Source organism: Empidonax traillii, unplaced genomic scaffold (assembly GCF_003031625.1).
Source record: "Empidonax traillii isolate 1590-97213 ecotype Southwest subspecies unplaced genomic scaffold, ASM303162v1 scaffold889:size374758, whole genome shotgun sequence".
NCBI classification, from domain to species: domain Eukaryota; kingdom Metazoa; phylum Chordata; class Aves; order Passeriformes; family Tyrannidae; genus Empidonax; species Empidonax traillii.
Genome location: NW_020956082.1, coordinates 128,984 through 149,909, shown reverse-complemented (window position 1 = coordinate 149,909; position 20,926 = coordinate 128,984). Strand labels below are relative to the sequence as shown.

At 43.4% G+C, this 20,926-nt stretch overlaps 3 protein-coding genes across 6 annotated transcripts in view; all 3 read right to left on the bottom strand.

Annotated features, from left to right (window-relative positions):
* The window catches only part of COMMD1 (copper metabolism domain containing 1), a 67,241-nt gene extending 60,121 nt beyond the window's left edge, over window positions 1-7,120 (bottom strand). For all 4 annotated transcript variants that reach the window (XM_027902572.1, XM_027902574.1, XM_027902573.1 and 1 more), the window contains exon 1: window positions 6,922-7,120. In XM_027902572.1, the coding sequence (XP_027758373.1) occupies window positions 6,922-7,119 (198 nt within the window). In that variant the 5' untranslated portion in view covers window position 7,120. The remainder of the gene's footprint in view (window positions 1-6,921) is intronic.
* A 1,391-nt stretch (window positions 7,121-8,511) lies between these two features.
* On the bottom strand, window positions 8,512-13,068 carry CRLS1 (cardiolipin synthase 1). The gene is made up of 7 exons (XM_027902576.1): window positions 12,986-13,068; window positions 12,434-12,571; window positions 11,668-11,797; window positions 11,186-11,271; window positions 10,742-10,810; window positions 10,495-10,586; window positions 8,512-8,922 (listed from the first exon to the last, which is right to left on the bottom strand). The coding sequence occupies exons 2-7, from the start codon at window positions 12,533-12,535 to the stop codon at window positions 8,835-8,837; spliced, it is 567 nt and encodes a 188-aa protein (XP_027758377.1). The 5' UTR covers window positions 12,536-12,571; window positions 12,986-13,068; the 3' UTR covers window positions 8,512-8,834.
* Window positions 13,069-14,367: 1,299 nt separating this feature from the next.
* MCM8 (minichromosome maintenance 8 homologous recombination repair factor) overlaps window positions 14,368-20,926 on the bottom strand; it is a 16,535-nt gene continuing 9,976 nt past the window's right edge. The window contains exons 13-19 of the mRNA XM_027902563.1: window positions 20,121-20,262; window positions 19,306-19,501; window positions 18,819-19,032; window positions 17,726-17,935; window positions 17,057-17,133; window positions 16,394-16,583; window positions 14,368-15,120 (exon numbers count right to left, since the gene is read on the bottom strand). Of these exons, the coding sequence (XP_027758364.1) occupies window positions 15,028-15,120; window positions 16,394-16,583; window positions 17,057-17,133; window positions 17,726-17,935; window positions 18,819-19,032; window positions 19,306-19,501; window positions 20,121-20,262 (1,122 nt within the window). The 3' untranslated portion in view covers window positions 14,368-15,027. The remainder of the gene's footprint in view (window positions 15,121-16,393; window positions 16,584-17,056; window positions 17,134-17,725; window positions 17,936-18,818; window positions 19,033-19,305; window positions 19,502-20,120; window positions 20,263-20,926) is intronic.

The window sequence follows — 20,926 nt, the reverse complement described above, 5'->3', positions numbered from 1 at the left end:
TTTCAGGGAAAGGAGGATATATATGCAAGCAGAGATTATTCTCACTCAAACGTAAAAGATCCATTGACCTAGTCTTTTTTCCTAATAAGATTAATCCTTACCTGCAATGCAATAAGATACGAAGAAAGGAAGAAGTCTATTATCTGCTCAACTGAGTGGCAGCCCCTCATGAGACCAGTGAGGTTGACATTCGTACTTTTACTGCGTTGCCAACATCAGTTGGCTCCTGGAGCAAGTAAGAACTAATCTTCCTTCACACCAATTGTAACAGACACCATTTTAAAAGTATTATGTAATAAAGAATATCATTTCAGTGTACAGTCTTTCCTTTTAGTCTTTATGCATCAAACTGAAGATAAGACAACTCAAGTTCTCCTCTTTTCTTAAAAGAGGAAAGACAACTTATACTGGTCCAGAAACTCACCAGTGCTGGGATGATGGCAATGAACTTCATTACCCTCCTCAGCATTTTCCATACACTTTAGGAAATAGGGAATAGAGCATCAGTGTTACTGAAATAAAGGTATGAAACATGTGAAGCCTACAGGAGTCTTTCTCCCTTTTCAGATATATTCCATACAGCATGTGTTTGATGACTACTAATTAAGTATAGTAGAAGCATTTTAATTTGGAGCAATGATCTTCAAAGGCAAGATCTGACTCCCTGTTCTTCAGTCAGAGTAGACTCTTGTTAAAGAGAAACACTCCAGGGATCAGACTGGACTAATGAATTTCAGTATAATACACGTACTTGCCTTTCTGTGCCTGCACACACGAATATACAGAGCATGTGCTAATCACAGACATACATATGTGTAACTTATGCTAATCATACCTGTAGGGTTTGCTGGTGTCATTAATGATGAAAATGCTACTTACTTGCAGAAGTTCTACAAACGCAACAAACTAAACCATGCACTTGGATGGGAAAGTGGAAATCAACAGGACAGGAAGCATTGCCACCTCCTGAGAATCCAACTTCTCAGCAGCAAGCTGTTCTGGAAGTCCATTAACTGGCAATTAGCAGATTTCAAACACAGCAGGGTCATTTTAAAACTCAGAGGTGGGTGATGCAGAGACATTACAAACCTGAAGAGCTAGTACTGACCTGTCTGCTCTAGACACAGATGGGGCAGTCCCCACCTCCACAGCTGGGACTAAGCAACTACGTCTCTACTTACAGACATATAATCAACATTGTAATTGAGGGAGAACACAGAGAGAATGAGAGAGTCTTGTTTCTAGTTTGGGCAATACAGAGTTTACCACACTTATTACGCATCAGTGACGCAGGTCGCCAACTTTTTTTAATTTACTCCTTTACTGTAGTAAGGACATTAAAAAAAAAATGCACCACAAAAGGTCAAGTAAACCATTAAACTTAAGGTATTCCTTTTTCACTGAACTGACTGAACAGTTATAGCATACCAGCACTTTACAATCTCAAACGAAATGAGCCTTTCTGTCTCATATTTCAGTTATAGAAAATACTACGTGTTAAATGAACTACATTACAGAGGTGGGATCCCTTCTCTTTCTGCCTCCCTTCAGGACTGCACCTGTGGTTGCACGGCAGCAGGAAGACTGGGAGATTTGTAATGTACAGACTCCTGTTCACACCCTGTTGTTTAAAACAACACTCCAATTCATACAGATCTTCTTGGGTGCAGAACACCATCACCCCCACATCCCACAGTAACACCACTTTCCACATATCTCCTTGATAATTACAGGAGCAATGAAAACTGTATCGCGATTGTGAAAGGCTTTAACAACACAAACCCTGACCTTTGCAACTTGAGAAATCACAGAGGGAGGAGTATTAACAAAACCATAAAGATCTAAGTACGTTGCTCTTTCTAGCTGACATACCCAAGCAATAAACTGCTGCTCTGGGCAGTGAAAATCTTACAGCTCCTGGCAACGTTCTTCAATCATCACGCTCTGCATCCAACCTTCCTCTCCAGTTCATTGTTTTCAAGTATTTTCCCTCTCCACTTTATGTTAATTGCCAGCTGTCCCAGTCTTTATGTGAACTGACCATAAGCACACAAACCTAAAATCTAAAATAACTCATACTGAAAGCACTAGGAAGAATGATTTGGGATAGTATCCCTGCACATTTTCATCACTGCAATACAGCAGTGATGAAGTAAACATTACATTCAGGTAAACATTACATTTTCCACCCTCCTAAGACAATGCTGAAAATGGGAAAAGAAATTTAAAGAAAAAAAGAAGCAATAACTGCGGGTTTATAGTTTATATGAAAATATAAAAATGAAAATGAATCCTTCAACACCAGACACTGCAGACTTGGCAACTGAGCAGTGGTCAGATTAGTGAGCTACATTATAGTGGTGTTTCACTAAATTAAAAAATAGGCTAAGATTTTTATTTAGTTGTTCCAGGCAAACATCAATTCGGATAGTAATTTTCTTATATATGTCCAATTATGACACACTAGACACTCCCTCCCTCCCTCCCTCCCTCCCAAAATTTTGTGCAAACTTATTAATACATTTTCACCCAGCCCAGTAACAATTATTCATAGCAAGAACAGTCATTTGCTAGAGTGAAAAGTATAACAGTAACACAGGACACATTTGGGTAGAAAGCAGCTCATATGGGCACAGTTGGCACTGCTGTACCAGAAACTTCTTTTCTTTTACCTGAATCAAGAAGAACAAGTGTGGTCACTGAGTTCTCTCTCTAGTTAGTAGGTGCAGGCACAACTGCAACTCTAAATGGCAGAAATCAAGCAGCCCCTCCTGTTAACTCTTCCGAAATTATTTTATCTCAGCCTTTAGACTGAAGCTGTTCTGCCTCTCAGCCTTGCAGAAGCCTGGACAACTGCAAAGTGCTCCTGGGCTCATGACTCAACCCACGTACTTGAGGAATCACAAGGCATCTGAGGAGATGGAAGAATAGCAACGCTCTTCCCTAATTAGAAAATGCAAGAAGTCATTTATTTCCTACCAGCTGGCAGAAATTGCTTCAGAAATCCTTAACAGAAATGTTTCAGTTCCCAGAAATCCTGCTGAAGAAGATGCAAAGGCCTCTATATCCCCCATAACTGAGTGAACCTTACAACTGTTTTCCTGACTTTTCATGTAAGGGCAGATCCCTTTTATGAAGATCAAATAGTCCCTTCCTTCTCAAACAATGGTAGCAACGCTTTGGGAACTTCTCTCGAGGTCACAACAGCAACTTCATAGGGAAAGGAGCACAGTCCCTAGCAGGAAAGTGACAATCTTTAGGGACAACACCTGGTAAGAGCACAGGGCAGCTTTCAAGGCACACACAATTTGCTCATGCAACTCCAGAGCATTTTACACACCGAGAGATTGTATCCAGTGGTCACACTAATTTTTCTCCTACAAGCCTTTGGATAAGATTTGGATCAAAAGGTTTCTCATTCAACAGCTTTTCTCTGATGGCATGAAGAAAAGCAATCACCAGAAATAGCTTCAAGATGGGACTTAAAAACACTGTGTGTGCCATGGCACAGCAAGGCCCAGTAACCCAGATTGGCTGAAAACCACTGAAATTAAACATCACAGTAACCTAACAGAACTACTGGCATGATTCCTAATGAAAACCATTGATGGAAGAGGGCAAGTGAACGTTATGAAGTGCATACACAGAGTTCGGGTGCATCTTATATGCTGGATATCAGGCTCTTGGTTCCCACACATTATTAATAGAATCTGATTAATATTTTACCCATTCACATAGCAGGATATTTATTACAGATGGCAACATCCTCGGTATTTGAGGGGGGAGAGGGGAATAAAATATAATAAAATATTTATAGTCCTCACGCTGAAATTTTTATTCTTATTTAGCCTGTGTACAGTTTGTTCTGAAGCAGAAGAGTGAACCAGGGACACTTTCAACCCAGCAGCAAATGATCCCGTTCAATAAATGCAATAACTTACTGCCACCAAAAGGAAAATAGTGGGATTACTCCACTTGTAAAGTCACTGTTACCAGTGGACTAATACTGTAAATTAAACTTATGTAAGAAGGAGACAAATTTAGTGTTTTAATCAAGATGAAGTAATATTTGACAAACCAAAAAAAGCTGGGGGTGAGAATTTGCAAAAGCTGATCTCCCTCAGATTCTCAGTGTTTCATGGCCTTACGGGACAGAAGGCTGGGAGGGATGAGAAACAACTGACAGAACAACATTGAAATCATACAGTTCTCCAGGGCCAGCCTTCCCAGGGCTTTATTCTACCTTCCACACAAGAAATAAGACAGAAAAAAAAAAGTAAATTTAATAAAAAACATCATTTCACTACAAGATAAATCTGGCATTTTAGAAAGAGCTCAGATGATTCATGCTCATTCAGCAGCTCTATGGCCAGCAAAGGAAATATCTGTAAAAAGTAGATCATAACGACATATTTTACAAATATAAAACCAAGACTACTCTGTACATAATCCAAGGGGAAAAAAAACCATATTTAAATGCTTTTTGACACTTTAGTGTCACTTACTCATCTCCATACTTCTCACAGGCGCCATGCTTTGCACAGGTGGAATGCAGAAGGGAGCAGGAAAGTCCTTTGCCTTATTTATGCTCAGCTCCAGTAAAAGCAAGTGGTTGATTTATGGTGCAGATCTGTGTTTTAAAAGACATGAACTACTACAGCAATTAAGTCACAAGGGCAATGAATCTCTCTGCTTCTGACCATCAAGGAGATGGATGTCAGAAAAAAAAAAAAATCCTCAAGAGACATGCATGAGGCATTATCCATCCCATCTAATTTAGGTGCCCTCAAAATGACCAGAAGGCCAAAAGATTTTTTTTTGTTGAGGATGCTCTAGACTAGAGATGCTAAAAGTATTCACAGGACTTGGGTACTACTTCCAGTTACCTGTCAGGCATAAGCATCCCAAAATCCATGCATGGTCCACATGAAGTTGTACAAAGTAGTCTGTGTATTGCTTAGCACAAAACTTCATCTTTAGAGCTAAACTGCATAAATTTCAGTAATTTCGCAGGACTTTCATCCCTAAGGAGATGAGAGGAGTGCTGGCCATGAAGACCACAAGACACACCTGGTAACAGTGAGATGCTAATTTACGTTGCAAGGTGAGAGTGACCTCGATGACCACAACCACCACTAGTTTTGCTTCTGAAGCAGCACACAGGAAACGTGAAAGCCTCTCCTCAGCAGATAGTCATCCTCCTAAGCTATATGCCTATTTTACAACATACCTGGGAAGCATCATCTCCTCGGATAGTAAGATTGATGCAGAAATAGACAACAGGTTAGCAAAGGCATACAGAGCTTTTGGTAAACTCCATAAAAGAGTGTGGCAAAACAAACTCCTGAAGAAAAGTACTAAGATCAGTGTTTACAGGCCATTGTACTGTCTACACTTTTATATGGATCTGAATCATGGGTCATTTACTGGCACCACTTGCATCTCTTAGAACGCTTCCATCAGCGCTGCCTCTGTACAATCCTAAACATCCACTGGATGGATTATGTGACCAACACGTCTGTCCTTGAACAGGCAGCAGTCACGAGCATTGAGGCCATGCTGCTGAGAACTCAGCTGCGCTGGGCAGGGCACGTCTCCAGGAGGATCATCGCCTCCCTAAGATCGTGCTCTATGGGGAACTTGCCACTGGCTGCGGCAAGAGAGGAGCCCCAAAGAGGAGATACGAGGACTGCCTGAAACAATCCCTCAGCCTTGGCAATATTGACCACCACCATTGGTCTACCCTGGCCTCCAACTGGGAGGCCTGGAGACACACCATCTCTAACGCTGCTGCTGCTTTTGAGAACACACGCAGGGTCACTCTCGAGGAGAAAAGACAGTGCAGAAAGAATCGCGTCTCATCGATATCACCTGGAGAGTCTTTCTGCTGTACGTTCTGCAACCAGACTTGTCTATCTCGCATTGGCCTTTTTAGCCATCAGTGCGCTTGTAGCAAGTGTGGGTAGGGCCCTTCTCAAATCTTCGTTCGCAAAGCCTAGCCATGATGATGATTTTACAGCAATGGGTTATAAACTTTAATCACCTGTGTCTTCTGAATTAACATTATGTCCAGAGTATGACATCTCAACAGTGCTCAAGTAAGAGTTGTACTTGAGAGGAGGGAACGAAATAAGCCCACAGACAAAACCAGTCTCCAGTCCTAAAAGAATCAATCTTTATGATTCAGCTTTCATTGGACGCTTTAGGGCATCATATGAACCTCATCACTAAATGAACCACGGAATCTCCATGAAAGCAGAAAAACAGTGCCAGCATCCTCATCAAATTCCCAGTATGTCAGTTAGATTTAAAACTACCGACCGAGTTTATAAATCCAAAGAGGCCAAAGCGCCCCGGATTCACCCACAAGGTGGCAGTGGCCACCCAAGGATTTAGCACCTGGAGGCTCCCTGAGCCACATCGAGACGCCGGGAACTACACTACACTACACTGCTCTTTTCTCGCCGAACGGAGCTCAAAAAAAGATCCGTTAAGGGGAAAGAATATCTTCTCCTGTCTTATACATAACCCCAAAACTGCTGTCTGTGTAAAACGGCTTGTTTCCGCCAAAACACAGCTGTCTGGTGAGAAATCCGCAGCTCTCCTCAGAAAGTAGCGGGTACTTATTTGCAAGGCTGTAGAACCCCAGTGGTGCCTTTACCCCTTCACAGCGTGGGGGGCTGACAAGCTCCTCCTGAGGAACGGTCGGAGAGACTGGGCAAGGACAGGCTGGGCTGTGCTGGGCTGGGTTAAGCTGGGAGGGGCTGGCCAGGCTCGGCCCCGCGCTGAGGGTGGCCGATGTCCCTACAAAGGCAGCACCCGCGGCTTCGGCTGCCCCCAGAGCCCCACCGACGAGACCTGGAGGCTGAGACAGCGGATCCCCCCCAGAGCGCGGCCCCTTCCCCGCCCCAGCGCCGGTACCTGGAGGAGGCCGCCCATCTTGGTGCGCAGGGCGCGGAACTCCTCCGGCGGCGCCTCGGGGTAGAGCTGCCCGCGCAGCAGCTCGTCGGTGACAGCGGCGTTGCCGTGGAAGGCGGCCTGGGCGATGCCGCTCAGGAGGGCGCTGAGGGGCCGCGAACCTTCCGGCTGCGGCGGCTCCGGCGCCGCCATCACGGGCATGGCGGGGCGGGCCCGCCCGGGTACGGCGGCCGCGAGGAGACAGCCCCCGCCGCGCTGCGCCCCGCCCCGCCCCGCACACGCCCAGCTGGCACAGGGGATGGATCACGCTCCCATCAAGCGGATTGTAACCATGGAACACCAGACACGCCAGCGGCTGGAGCATCCAAACGAATTTTATTTAACCACTGAGCCATTGTACATTTAACTTGGCACCCTCGCTGACCAGCCCCGGGCAATTCCATGCGATAGGTAAAAGGAACCCCCCCCCCAACCCCCATTGCATTAAGCAGAACCAAACAGCTTTGACCCGACTAGGAACGATAAATTTCTGCTTTTCAAACCGTTTCGTCAAGAAAAAATGTGCTCCATTTTACTAAATACTCCTCTATTTTGCGGAAACTTCCCCTCTGTCCCTTCGCAGTGTTGATCACGGAACATGGGGACAGAGGTACTGATATTTAAGACAAAGGTACTAATAAAGATCAAGTGTTTTCTCTGTACACGGCTTTATACAAGTTTTAATATAAAAAAAATATTAAAATGCTTTGTATATACAAACATATGCTATCACAAAAGACACTATGTGCTCTCAAGAGATGTCTACAACAAATTTTCTTCTGCTAATAATACAGCAGTATCATTTACCTCGATTTCAATTATTTAAGCCCTTCACAATTGCACTCTTTTTTATGACACACGAGAGAAAATCATGCTGCTTAGAGTAAGAAACCATGAGTTTACAATCAACGTGATGTCTTCTGTCTAGTTCTTTCTTCTGTGTGGTTTTGTAAGTAGAGAACAGGCAAAGAATGAGTTTTCCTTGCCCGAGAGGGATGACAATGCATCTCCTGAAGCTGGAAGAACAGCAAGAATTAACAGTACGTGCATCTAAAGGTTTCTTCCACTGTCTCCTTTCATTTGGACAGTATTTAAAATGTCCTCTTTTGCCAGCACTATTTAGATTAAACAGCACCTTTAGGAGCTTTAAGAATCTGGAGATATAAGGGCTCCTTTCAATCACTAGAAATTAATATATAGTATGAAAAACGTAATTCCTTTAGAGTACAGAGTCCTCACTGCACTGCTGAGCCTTCTGAGACCTAAACTCAGCACAGCTCATCATTGCATATTTAAAAAGAAAAGGGAGCAGGGTAGGAACTCTTCATGGCTTACCCCTATCAACATGGAACACGATGTAAGATTTTTCTCTGGTTTAAATTTCTGAAAATACTGTTTTCCTCTGCTGCAAACTGAGATATGTCATTAGGTCCTAATGAGCAATGCTGGTTTACTGACTCAAGATGAGGTACAAAGACAAATTTGCTCTTGTAATTGCTTTTTCTTCTCAAATCTCAGCTTATTCAGTGCCTTGTACGAAGATGGCAAGAAAACCTGGTGCGAACTGTGTATTTTGACTTCAACAACAGTACAAAATTATTCAAAATTATTCACGTGGCAGCAACATGTGATCTGTGTTTTTAAGAATGTTATTTATTTGTTTTTGTAAACAACCCCATTTTTAAAGAAATTAAAAATACATTGAAAAGTCTCTCTCTACATATATACACAGTACATGTTCAAATTTCATTTCATTGTGATGCTATGGGTTAAAGCAGACAAACAAGAGTGCTCGATCCAAAACTCAGCTGGCAATACAACCATCTTTGCAGGCACAGCACCCCATGCTGGTAAGTCCCTGTGCTTCCATAAAAACTTCATTTGTTGTTTATCACCTGGACTGTTTTCCTGCCATAGTGGTAGTAGCTGTAGGCAGATGTCACCGTTGTGAAAGCTGTGATGCACCTTGGGGGAAAACAGTTCCTGTAAGTCATGTGAGTCTATGCACAATACAATAACTGTTTTTCTTTTTAGTGTCTTCCCTGTTTTTCACTACACAGCTCCACAGTTTAGTTTCTATGCTGAAATTCAGCATGGGGTATTAGACAAAGGATCTGCCATCCAGCACTAAGCTGCATGCTTCAGTGTAACTCCATACTAAGACAAATTTTTACCATATTAGCATTTGTTTTAGAGAAGGGAGGACAAAACATTCAGCATTTGCAGCCTACATAACTTTCACCAGCTTGAGAACTGACTGATGTGAGAAACTGCTCCTTGGTAGACTGTAAGGGGAACGTTCAAACCACACAAGACTTGAACTTACCATTTTACCAAGTTCCAAAGCTAAAGCGCGAGTTTCTGCTTCAGCCTGTTTTGTTTCCTTCCCAGATGCTGGCTGACAACCATACATATTCCTAAAGTATCAGTGCTCCTCTGTGTAAAAGGCTGATGCCACCCACTGAGGTGTGAGTCACTGCCACAGTCCTGCCCTTTTGTTAACCCTCCCTGGGCAAGAACTCAGACAGGACATTTTTGAAAGTTTTTACAGAGGACCCTGGCAAATTACACACAACGTTTCTCCATTATTCACAGCATGGTAACTCTCCTAGAGTCCCAGACAAGCGGCAAGGAAAGCATCTTTCACAGATACAACCCTAGATCTGTTTCTCCAACACAATGAAAAACCACACTGACTGTTAAGATCAAGGTTCCTAGTTCCTTAAATGCTTTTGGTTTTGGTTTTGTGATTTTGGTTTATATGGTTTCGTGTGGGGTTTTTTTTCCCTAGAAGACAGAGCAACACTGGATTTTTCACTCCTTTAACTAAGTAACTAAGTAATTCTGGTATCTGCTGTTCAGCCTCTTTGTTCTGAGCTCTTATTTAACTGCTCAGGAAAAATAACTGCACTTTTAACACCTACAGTCGGCTACAACTCAGATTCAGGTCAGTTCTGGTCTCCAAGGGCAGTTGTGAAAGGAACAGCACTGTCTAAGGAGGAACACTCCTGTATGCTGGTTTTCATTCGATCTCTCCCCTTCCTTCCTACAATCTAGCAGGAATCACCATTTCTTCATGTGCTTTTCAAAGAGGCTTCAGAAGCCTGGATTTCAGTACAGCAGGTACAGCATAAAGCAAAAATAAGAATACACTTCATGTCTATTTTTACTGATATCAAGGTTGCTTTTTCAAGGACACTTAGGGCATGAATAACTGAAGAATCCATACAGCCTTTCTTCCCATTCCTTTTTTTTATTGATCTGAATTTATGCTTTGCCTGTGTACACCTGAAGACTTGTTTCTGAGCTATTCTTTCCAGATCTTAACTAGTTTCATTTGACTACTTTTTACTTGCACAGTAAATTAAGCACTAATAAATATCTATCTCCGGCATCGTTTCATAAACAAAGGTGTAAAAATTCAGGCACATTACATCATATGGGCACAGTTTTTTTGTGTTCCTCACATCTCAATTACTAGTTTCTTTGCAAGCACATTAAATTATCTGGAAAAAAAAACAAAGAAAGCTAAATTACCATAACGTCTGCAGATATATGCTGTCCACATAATTGAAAACAGGAGCTGCTAAAGAAGCTGCCACCAAAATTAGCTGAACCACTGTATTCATCTGAAAAAAAAGGAAAATGGGAATTGTGACCAAATCAAGATGTGCACTATTTTGAAACTGTACTCAGCAGTAGTAGTAAATTGTCCCCTCCCTCCAAACTACACAACACCCCAAGTACTGAGGAGTTATCTTCTGTAATGACTTACTACTCTTACCTTGCTAATGAATGTTGGTTTTAACTGGGCAGTAGCATAACAGGGGTTAAAGTACCTACTGAGTGTTCTCTGTTGGGGGAGAGAAGAGATAAAAAATGCAGTATACTAGTACACTCAATTTGATACACCTTTTCACATGATAGAGAAAAGTTAACTGTAGCACTGGAGAATTACACTGCTCTTTTATATGATTTATTTACATATAAGGAAAAAAGTTATCAGTAGCTCTGACTCATCATAATGAAACATATTTTATGAAACCCTGTTCTGCTTGGAAATCTATCTGGCAAAAGAACAAGCATTACATCTTAGGGTATACACCCACGTTCTGAGCAACCATCCAGTCTTAAGATGAAAACCTCTTGGTCACAGCTCTGTTAAAGGCTTATTAACTTATTTTTTATTACGATTACATGTTCAAACAGTTTTGTTTAATGCACTTACCGGTGGAGAGAGAGTTTTGTATCGCACATAAAAAACAGCAGCAATCAGAGCTACATCCCGCAGGATAATCATGGAAGTAAGTGAAACTGAAAAATCAAGCCAACAGGATCTAGTGAAAAACCATGTCCATGATTAAAAACAAAACACAACCAAAGGAGCATAAAATATAAAGCAAGAAAAAAATAACCACTCCCAAATTCTTCTGAACAGGTTTTATGCATTACTGAAGGTTTTTAACGTGATCTCTGAAGGGGTTTAAGTCTTAAAACAATCCAGTCTATTTAAAAAAAAATAAATTAACATAACTACTAACTGTTGTTGCTTTAAAGAAAGTGCATTTGAAAATGGTAGTTGCTTTTCTATGGGGCCAGCATATGCTTTCCGTGAGGTCTGTTACGGGGATGTTAAATATTTAACAGAAATATTACAACACATAAAATCATCTTTACCTTATGTAGTACATACAATCGATATTTTCTCACCTGGGATAAGATTTGTACAAGTTAGGCTTACATAGAGCACACTGATGAGAATTTTATCAGCCAGAGGATCAAGAGCACTTCCCAGTGCTGACTTCTGATTCGCCCAGTTTCGCGCAATAAATCCATCCAGCTGGGAAAAACAAAATGTAACATCTCTCTGTTAGAAAACCGAGAACAAAACCACTTTATACATGTTACTGTTAGAGAAGTATTTAATGAACAGCATCACATAAAACAGCTGGTTTAACTATGATGAAATATGGTATCTGTTAGCTGACACTTGCATCGTGCTTTTTTTTCCTCATTGCATTCCAGACACTGGAAGCCTCTCAACATACTCAATTCTCATTAGAAAAAGAAACAAACAAAACCAAACACAACCCCCCCCCCAAATCAACCAAACAAAACCACCTCAAACCACAAACAGAGGGGTAACTGATGTTCTAAAATTCACAAAATTATTGTCATGATGGATGTACCAGCTACACCTGCACATTGTAACAGGCCCCCAGATGCTCTGACTGGACAGTGCCCACCTGGAGCTGGTCAGGGAACCCTGACATCCCCACTCTGCTCCACCAGCATTAAGTCCACTTTGGGTACCTGCAACTCCCCTCTGCACTGTCACAAAGGACATACAAAGCATTCCTAAAGGACAACAAATACAAAAACTCATCTATTTTATCCCTTTCCTTTCTACACTGAGGTCTAACTTCCAGTGGGATCACCATAAGCCATGGCTGCCCCCAAACCGAGGCGAACCTACCAGATCAGTCACACCAGCCAGAACAAAGACACCGAGTGCAACATCGAAATTCTCCTCAACAATCAAATAGCCCAAAACCGGCGCCAGACCCATCCGCGCCATGGACAAGATATTCGGGATGGTCCAGGGGTTTTCATACTGCAGAGCAAGAAAGCAAAGAATCTTCAGAGCAGGAAGGCAAACACTCCAACTTGACTCATGAACTTCAGGGCAGGAAGGCAAACCCCCCAGTTCGGCAGATAACAGGATCAATCACGACAAACGCTTTGAGCAGAACTGGACAGAAAGCCTGGAAAGTTCCTGGGAGCCGCTTGCGCAAGGCAAAGGGACACAGCCCCCACCTGCTAAACATTAACCGAACGCTCCGCCAGGAGAGACCCAAACCCGCCAAAAGTTTGGCCTCTAGTCTGACACCTGTGTCCCGCAGGGCTCTCGCTGAGTTACGGGGAGAACAACCGCATCCCCTCGGGCAGCTCCGCGCACGGACGTATAAGCGACACCCGGCCCCGGTGCTCCCGCCCCGCTCCCCCCTCCCCGGTCCCGGTCACGCACCAGCTCCGCGTACGGCCCCGCCACTCGCCGCTCGTGCGGTGGCCCCGGCGGGCCGGCCCCGCCGCTGAGGAGGCGCCAGGCGGCGGCCGGGGGCGCGCGCAGCAGCCGCGGGGGCCGGCGCGGGGGCCCCGCGCACGCCGGGAGGCCGAAGACGCACCCACCCCCCGCCGCCGCCGCCGGCGGCCGCCTCCGGCCCGCGCCGCGGAGGAGCGCCCAGGAGGGGCCCCTGCCCAGGCAGGCGGCGGCCAGCATGGCGCGGGAGGAGGCGGCGCGGGCCGAGGTGCGGGAGGCGCTGCCCGCGGGCCCTACGCCCGCCCCGGCGCCGCCCGAGGGAGCGCGCGGCCTCGCGCCATCCGCGCCGCGCGCGGCGCGTGTGCCGCTGAGCGGCGCCGGGCACGCGCAGCCTTTTTTTTTTTTTGCGGCGCTTTACGTCAGCCCCTCTAGTCCTCCTCAGGGCGGCGCGCTTTACGGCAGGCGGGCACACCGGGATTGAAAATCCCCTACCGGGAAAAATCCCTTTTCCCGATGCTTTCCCGCCCTTCTCCCGGTTCCTTCCCCCGCTACCTCCCGGCCCAGGTTCGCCCACGGCGCTGTCCGTGGCGGCAGGGCGGGCGGCTGCCCCGGGGTCATCCCGCTCCGCCTGCCCCGGTGCGGAGCCGTCCCCGCACGAGCCCCCGGCGGAGGCAGGTGAGGGTTCGCTTTGCCTCGAGAGACCTCTCAGGGAGCGGGAGTGGGCTGTTGTTCTCGGCACTCGCTTTCTGCCCTCCCTTGCCCGCGTTTACTTTATCTCGAGAGTCACTAGAGCAGTTTACTTTTCCAGGCGCAGCCCTTTCTTCGCTTCTGAGGCCCTTTCCTGTCCCCCACCCCGGCGCTGGCAAAGGTTAAAACCGGTATCTAACACCTCTGCTTCCGATTAGTTAATCCAGCAGGCTGCTGCTACTGCAGAATTAAGTCCCAGTTTTCAAGGTGTGTCCTCTGCTTCCCCCATACCCCCCCACTCGTGGAGAGACAGACTGACAGCTCCTGTATTTTTTTTTTTTTTTTTCAAAAGAGCCATTAACCACAACCTCGACAGAAGTGAATGCTTGACCCTGGAGAGTTCAGGTGTGGAACTACAATTTCTTAACTCTCTTAAAAGTATTTCATCTGCCAAACTAGTTTTCAAATTCAAGTATGTTGGGGTAGAATCACACTAAGGCAACCTTCCCATCTATTTTATTGCACCAGACCACGATTCTGATTTCATCAAACTCAGCACTTTGCTCTTGCTGAACACACATTCTTCTGTGTCAGGAACAGTTACACAAAGACATCCAGTACTTGTTTGGTGTTATTTGCCTCGCAGTGGCCATGAACACTGTACAACAGTTTTGAACAAATAATATTTCTCATATATAAAGTTTAATGAAAGTCAAAATCCAATTCCTGTTTTACATGTTAAATACTGTAATAAGGATATTTTCTTAAATCAGACTTGCATTTCAAATTAAATCTCAGCTTCAAAGACCAATAAATATCAAACTTTAAAGCAGCAAATCAAGTCACTTTCAATAAGGTGCCATTTGGTAATAGCTGTAAAAACAGTGTTGTCTCAACATGAAGGTTCCCAACTTTTTTTGAAACATTTCAACACTTTAAATTCCTCTAATGAACTACAGTGCTGAAAATACAGCTCACACCATTTGCTCATCAAAGATTTCTGTGTTTAGAAGTAAAATCTGTCATGGCACTGTAATAATGTCAATGTAAACCCACACTTCCCACTCCTCAAGGATGATGAGGTGCATTCTAGTCCTACACAGTCCCTTTTGGGTAAGCAGACCCTACTGGATGAGTCAGGCAGCAATACCACGTGTCAGTTTGTCCTGAGCAGCTTTAAAACAAGCCTGGAGGCACTGCAGTTTCTGAAGAGAAATCTCAGCCTCAGTCAACCCCAGAGCCAGCAGTGCCAGGCTGCAGTTCAGTTCAGTGTCTCACTGCTGCAGCTCCATCAGTCCAGTGTATCCATCGTGTCCCAGGAAAGTTCATCACAGTGACTCTTTTCACATGGTCTGAAGCTGATAAATTCTTGAACCCTTTTTCAAAAGATAACCCTGGTCGTTCAGGGATCCAATAAAGCTTTCAAAGTCAGATACCTGGAGATAATAAAGACAAAAATATCAAATTGGAGAATGACACCTTATCTGATGTAAAGCACCACAAACCATTTAAAAGAACTCAGTGACTTAAAGTGAGCTAACAATAGGCTGGTTTCCTCAGCAAACTGTTGACCTACTAGGAGGTGGCACACCATCAGTCCCACTCTTCTGTGCTCTACTTACACACTGTTTTTACTGTAGTGTCACACAAGCTGTGTTCTCTACTTATGCACAAAGTATGCAGTTCCATATGTAGAAATTCAAGTTCTGTAACACAAATATCTACCGAAGAAAAGCCTGATTTCTACAACTCTGATTTCCAGGTATGGAATTTTGAATGAGCAAAAACTTCTCTGTATGAAGGGAGATTGAGAGTTAATTAGGTAGTCACCGAATTACTGATGATCATGGGAGAAGAGAGCTGGATGTACCATGTTCTGTCAGACAGGACTCAAAACAAATCTAGACTTGTGTACAGTCAACAGTTCAACAAGTTCAGAAACCGAAGCCATCTTGTCCCAGCAGGCCCAAGTAGGGTCACCAGGTAACAGAACAGCACCACTTCTCTTAATTAATTTCTCTTTATGAAACTTATTATCATTACTTTTCACTCATTACATCTGAAATCTGGTTTCAAGTTGGCACTTAAAACTCTTTAACACAAAGCAAAAAGTAGAATTAGCTACCAATATTTTTGTTTGGCTGAAGCCCCCCCCCCCCCAAATACAGAATGCAAGTCAATTACAGGGTAAAATAATCCTGTGGCCACGTGCCCTACATGGTGTTCCTATCAAGTTACAAGATTAGGATGCTTGAAGCAGGAATGAAAACCCAAAACACAGTATTTCATCCAGAGGAGGTCAAGCAGAAGCATCACTGCACTGTTGAAATAGAGCACGGACACCACAAGAATAAATTTGGGAACAAAAGTAGGTGTGCCCTCTGGGGAGCCAGAGGGACTAAAGTATACCGAAACCAACATTTGCTTTTCACAGAACAAAGCAGAGTCTTCTCAAGGAGCAGCTTCAGAAGCAAAATTAGCCCTTACTAGTGCAAGGAGTTGCTGTTGCCAAACAGCTGGTGAGGTTAGTAAAGCTTACAAAGGCACGTCGAGAAGACTGTTCAGCCTAAAAGCAGCATCAAATTGGTTATTTCTGTTCACTGCAAGGGGGCACAACGGATGTGCCTAGTCTACTCCCCATTTTGCAGTAAATAATTTTGACTGGTCTTGCAGTTTGCTGTTCAAGAAACGCCTGATTTCCAGACTCACCCGGATCTGTAGGTCCTTTGCAATCTGCCGAAGCTGCTGTAGGTCGAAGAGGTTGTTGTAGGTTCTTTCTGCGATGCTGTTCAGGGCAGAAATAAATCTTTTTGCTTGAGACCGATTGCTCATCCCAGACCCGTGCTGGGAACGCTCAAAGTCCAGCTTTCCAAACTCATCAGAGTAGGTTCCCAGCATGCTAAAAACAGATTAAAAAAAAAAAAATCAGCAGGAGGTAAAAGCAAATGTATGTGTATTTGCTTCTTAAAACTGCTTGAGAAGGCTTTCAGAAGCCACATAGGAAACCATCCCCTATCAAGTAGTCCCTGTCTAAGGAACTTAGACTAAGCATTCATCAAAACTGCTTTTAAACTTTAATTGTTCAGCTGCAACAACAAAGAGTAATAACATGAGAGAGAAAAAACCTTCAGCAGCCTCATGCCTAAGTTGCTGTGCATGGATATACACAACCACTGCGATCACATAAAGGCCTAAGTAATTGTATTCAACTTAGAGCTGCTGTCAGCTTTCAAAGACAAATCCAAATATTAGTACCATGGGCCTAAATTTGATTAAGTTATTTCTTCACTGTGTTTGCTTATGATAAAGAAAAAAAGTTTTGAATGAATTTCAGATCTGTGATTTATTTATTTTTAAGGCAGTGTGTGTTACCTGTATTTCATTATTTCTATTACGTCCTCAGCATCTTCCTTGGTACATTTCTCTCTTAATTCCAGCCTTGATCGTGCCTTAAAACAAACAAACAACAAAAACCCACAAAGGTTTATTAAAGATATATTATAGCTGATATGAAAAAAGGCTACAGTCACTCTACAACAAGTGCAAATTTTGGGAGCAGAGATAGAACCAAAGCCTAGAGGATTTAGAGGAAGATTTTTCTTTTTTTGTTAGTGTTGCAATGTCACCTCCTGCATACTTGCATTATTAGGCTGTAGCTTGGAGTTTGTTTGCTTTTTAACTGTATTCTTGTGAAGCAGCAGATCACAAATAGTGTTTTTAAGGCCGAGTGTTAGGGAAAACAGCAGCATTCTAAGTTGAGGATGGGCAGCAGGTTGTTCCTGCCTGTACCTACGTTTTCTTCTTTAGGGGAAAGTGATAGATTCCCTTTCCACCCCCTCAAGAGTGTTTTATTTTATAAGAGGCTTTAAGCAACAGTAGTTCTCTAGCACTTCCAGGCCTCTTGTGTTCTCACTTTTTTTTTTTAAACAAAACAAAACAAGCATAGTGGTGAAGAAGCTGTCAAAATTCATAGGACATTGGAAGTATCTTAGGAATAATCCCTTTGCTTTCAATCCCTGGAGTATTACAGCTTGAATTTACCTCTGTGAGTCGAATCAGCGACTCCAGCTGCCTCGTGGTGATTGGGGTACTGTCTGCTCCCTGGTTCTGCTTCCGGAGCTCAAGGTAGAATTCCTGGAGGACCTGCGCAGCCTCTGGAGATAAATTTGGATGAACGTACTGTCGGGCGTATCCCACATACTTCCTCAGCAGCTGATGTGGAATGGCATCGAAGTTTTCTCCTGTTGAGATCTAACCCAATTACAAGAAGCTTAGATTTCTGTCAGAACCCTATACAATGAAAGTTTTAATACAAATTCATCATCTTCTATGCTTTATCTGGTGGAGTCATCACTGTAAGGGCTTTAGTGCTTCATATATGAACAGTGTAAAGTCCATATACTGTGCTTAGACATGTAAACACACATGCTTGGCCATTTCAGAAAGAGCAGCCAAGGCTTCTCATTTGCCATGATAAGAAGTGCCAAATAGGATTTAACTAAATAATGAATTCTTTCTCAAAAAGAGAAAATCAAATTCCCAGTTGTTACAACTCTACGGAAGACTAAACCATCACTGCTGATATCCCATTTCCAGAAGTGCATGGGTTTAGCTCCAGCAAGAGTATTTCTCTCAAGACCTGTCATTTGACAGTATCAGTTCCCAAACCAATCCCTGAAGTCTAAAAAGAAATACACTTCCTCTCCTGTAATCCGCAAATTTGTCGAGTTGCAGATGCCCAAGGATTTGTTTACACATGGCTTTAGTTGGATGCAATACTACATTGCATACCACATTATATCAAGTTATTATATCCAGTCTAATTTTTTAGCTCTCTGTTGAAACCTAACACAGCAAATTTGCTTTAGAGCATCTCATGCAAAATGTCTTCTCACAACCAAAAACCCACCAGCTCAGCTAATAAATTCTCTTCCGTGTGATGAAGATGTTTTGAGCCACATCTTCCAGCAGGACAGGTCATGTTAGCTGCAGGAGGCAATTGGTAGAAACTGGGAAGTGCTTCGTCTAACTCAGAAGCAATTACGGGAAGAATGGGAGTGGCAGACTGAGGACAGGTCAGGGTCGCTAGGTCCCAGTGCAAGGGGCAGAGCAACAATCACAGGACAAGTCCTACCTTTAGCCTATCAAGCAGTGGTCTGTCAGACACAGCTTGAAGGACAGAGCGGTCCTGAGAGCTGGTCCGGGTCACAACGGCACTGCTGCTCCCTGCCTGCTTCCCTGCCCGGATCGCCATCACGTGCTCGGACAGCAGGTGGTCATGGTCTTCATTGGGGGTGTCCAGCAGGATGAAAACCAGATCAAATCTTGACAGTAAAGCACTCCCCATTCTAGAGTAAAGGCAAGGAAACCACACAGTGCTCAGAGAAGAGGAAAAATTATAGCAACTCTGCTCCACTTCAAATACATATAAAAAAAGTCCTGTTGAGTTCATTCAGAATAAAGTAGAAAAGCAATTTCTCTCTCAAAAGCCACCAAAAACGATTAAAGTTTGTGTTCAAGCTCTAGAAAACTAGAAAGCAATTATAGACAAGAAACAAGACTACCAGGAACATCTACTCCTGAATGTGAACTATATAAGCAGCATTTCAGAAAGTGCTCACTTTAAGTTCTCAGACACTGTTTTGGCTTTGTTATAATGTCCTCCAACTGGGTTTGCTGCAGCGACAATGGATGTCCGAGCTGGCAAACTGCAAACAATGCCAGCCTTGGCAAGGCTGATGCTTTGCTGTTCCATGGCTTCCAACAACGCCTGATGCTGGTTTCCCATCTTATCAAATTCATCTATTCCACAAATTCCTGGAAGCAATTAAAACAAGACAAAGACTTACTAGAAAACACGTTAACTGATGGGAAAGTGTGTGCTACAGTCCAGTAGTCACTACATCAGAAGTCCAATCTAGAATCCTAGTAACTGCAGGAGACATTGGACAAAGTCTCCATTTCAGCAAGGTTTGTTTTCATTTCATGGTAATGCAGCCAAACCACTATGAAGTCAGCCTGACTTGTAGATCTTGATTACACATTAAAATGACCAAACAAGCTTTTTATAAATAGACAACAAATCTCACAAGCTGTCGCTTTTTCAAAAATTTCAAGAGTCCAGCAGCTGCAATCAAGTCACATTTCTGAAGAAAAAAAAACCAAACAACAAAAAACTAGTTCTTTGACAGTAAGTCTAGTATGTGAATTGCAGAACTCACGATTTCCTACACCCAAGGAGAGCAGTGATCCCTTCCAGAAAAGTCACTGGTGAAGCTCAGAATTTCTCATGGTGTGGAAAGCCAATATCATACTTAAAATACACATTTCTAGTCCACAGTTAAATGAGCACTGTGCTTCATCTTAGAGTCAGCAGTGCACACACTCCTGCCCCTCACATATCATCATATAAAACCTGTGGCATTACATGTATTACCTTGATCTCCAAGCACTAAAGCACCAGCTTCCAAGGCAAAATCTCCAGAAGTGCCGTCTCTAGACAGTGTAACAGTCAGGCCAGAGCTGGTGGAAGTATTACCACAAACATACACACCTCGAGGAGCAATGTTACACACTGCCTAGAAGAGAAATAAATACTTTTTTCCTCCACAAGGTGAAGAATTTCATAAACCTTATTCTAGAGAAACAATTCAAAGTAAACCCAGACTTATTTCTTTCTATTTAACATGGCCCAACAGTAAAGTTGTAACTCCTTGCAACCCCAAGAGACATACTTGTGCAACACAGTAGGAGAAACTCTGGTCACTTGCAGTACAGCCATACCCTACTGTGTTCTCAAAATTACTGAGACCTTGGGCACAGCACTCAAAGCACATTTTAAAAGTATGTTGAAATGCTCTGGGACATACTGTCTGTCATGGAATTGCAGATAAATAGTTTCTATATCTTCAGACCCCAAGGTCTGTTTAGGGTAGTGTCTTGCCACAGTGCCCAACACGTGCTGCTTCACAGAAAGCACACGAAGTTCTCCCCACAGCTAAGGGATAAAGGACAGTCCTAGTTTTCTCCATGCCTCTAGGATCCAGAAAGCATCCTAGAATTTGAAATATGAACTACAAAATCAAAGCATGGTAAGCTTGAACCCAGACACGTTGCAGTTAAATTTGCCTAGAACACAGTTATGAAGTGGATTTTCTCAGATAATATCGAGAGTTGCTCTGTAACAGGTGCCTCTGTTTTATTTAAAAGATAACACCCAAAGCATACTTGTTTAGTATCAAA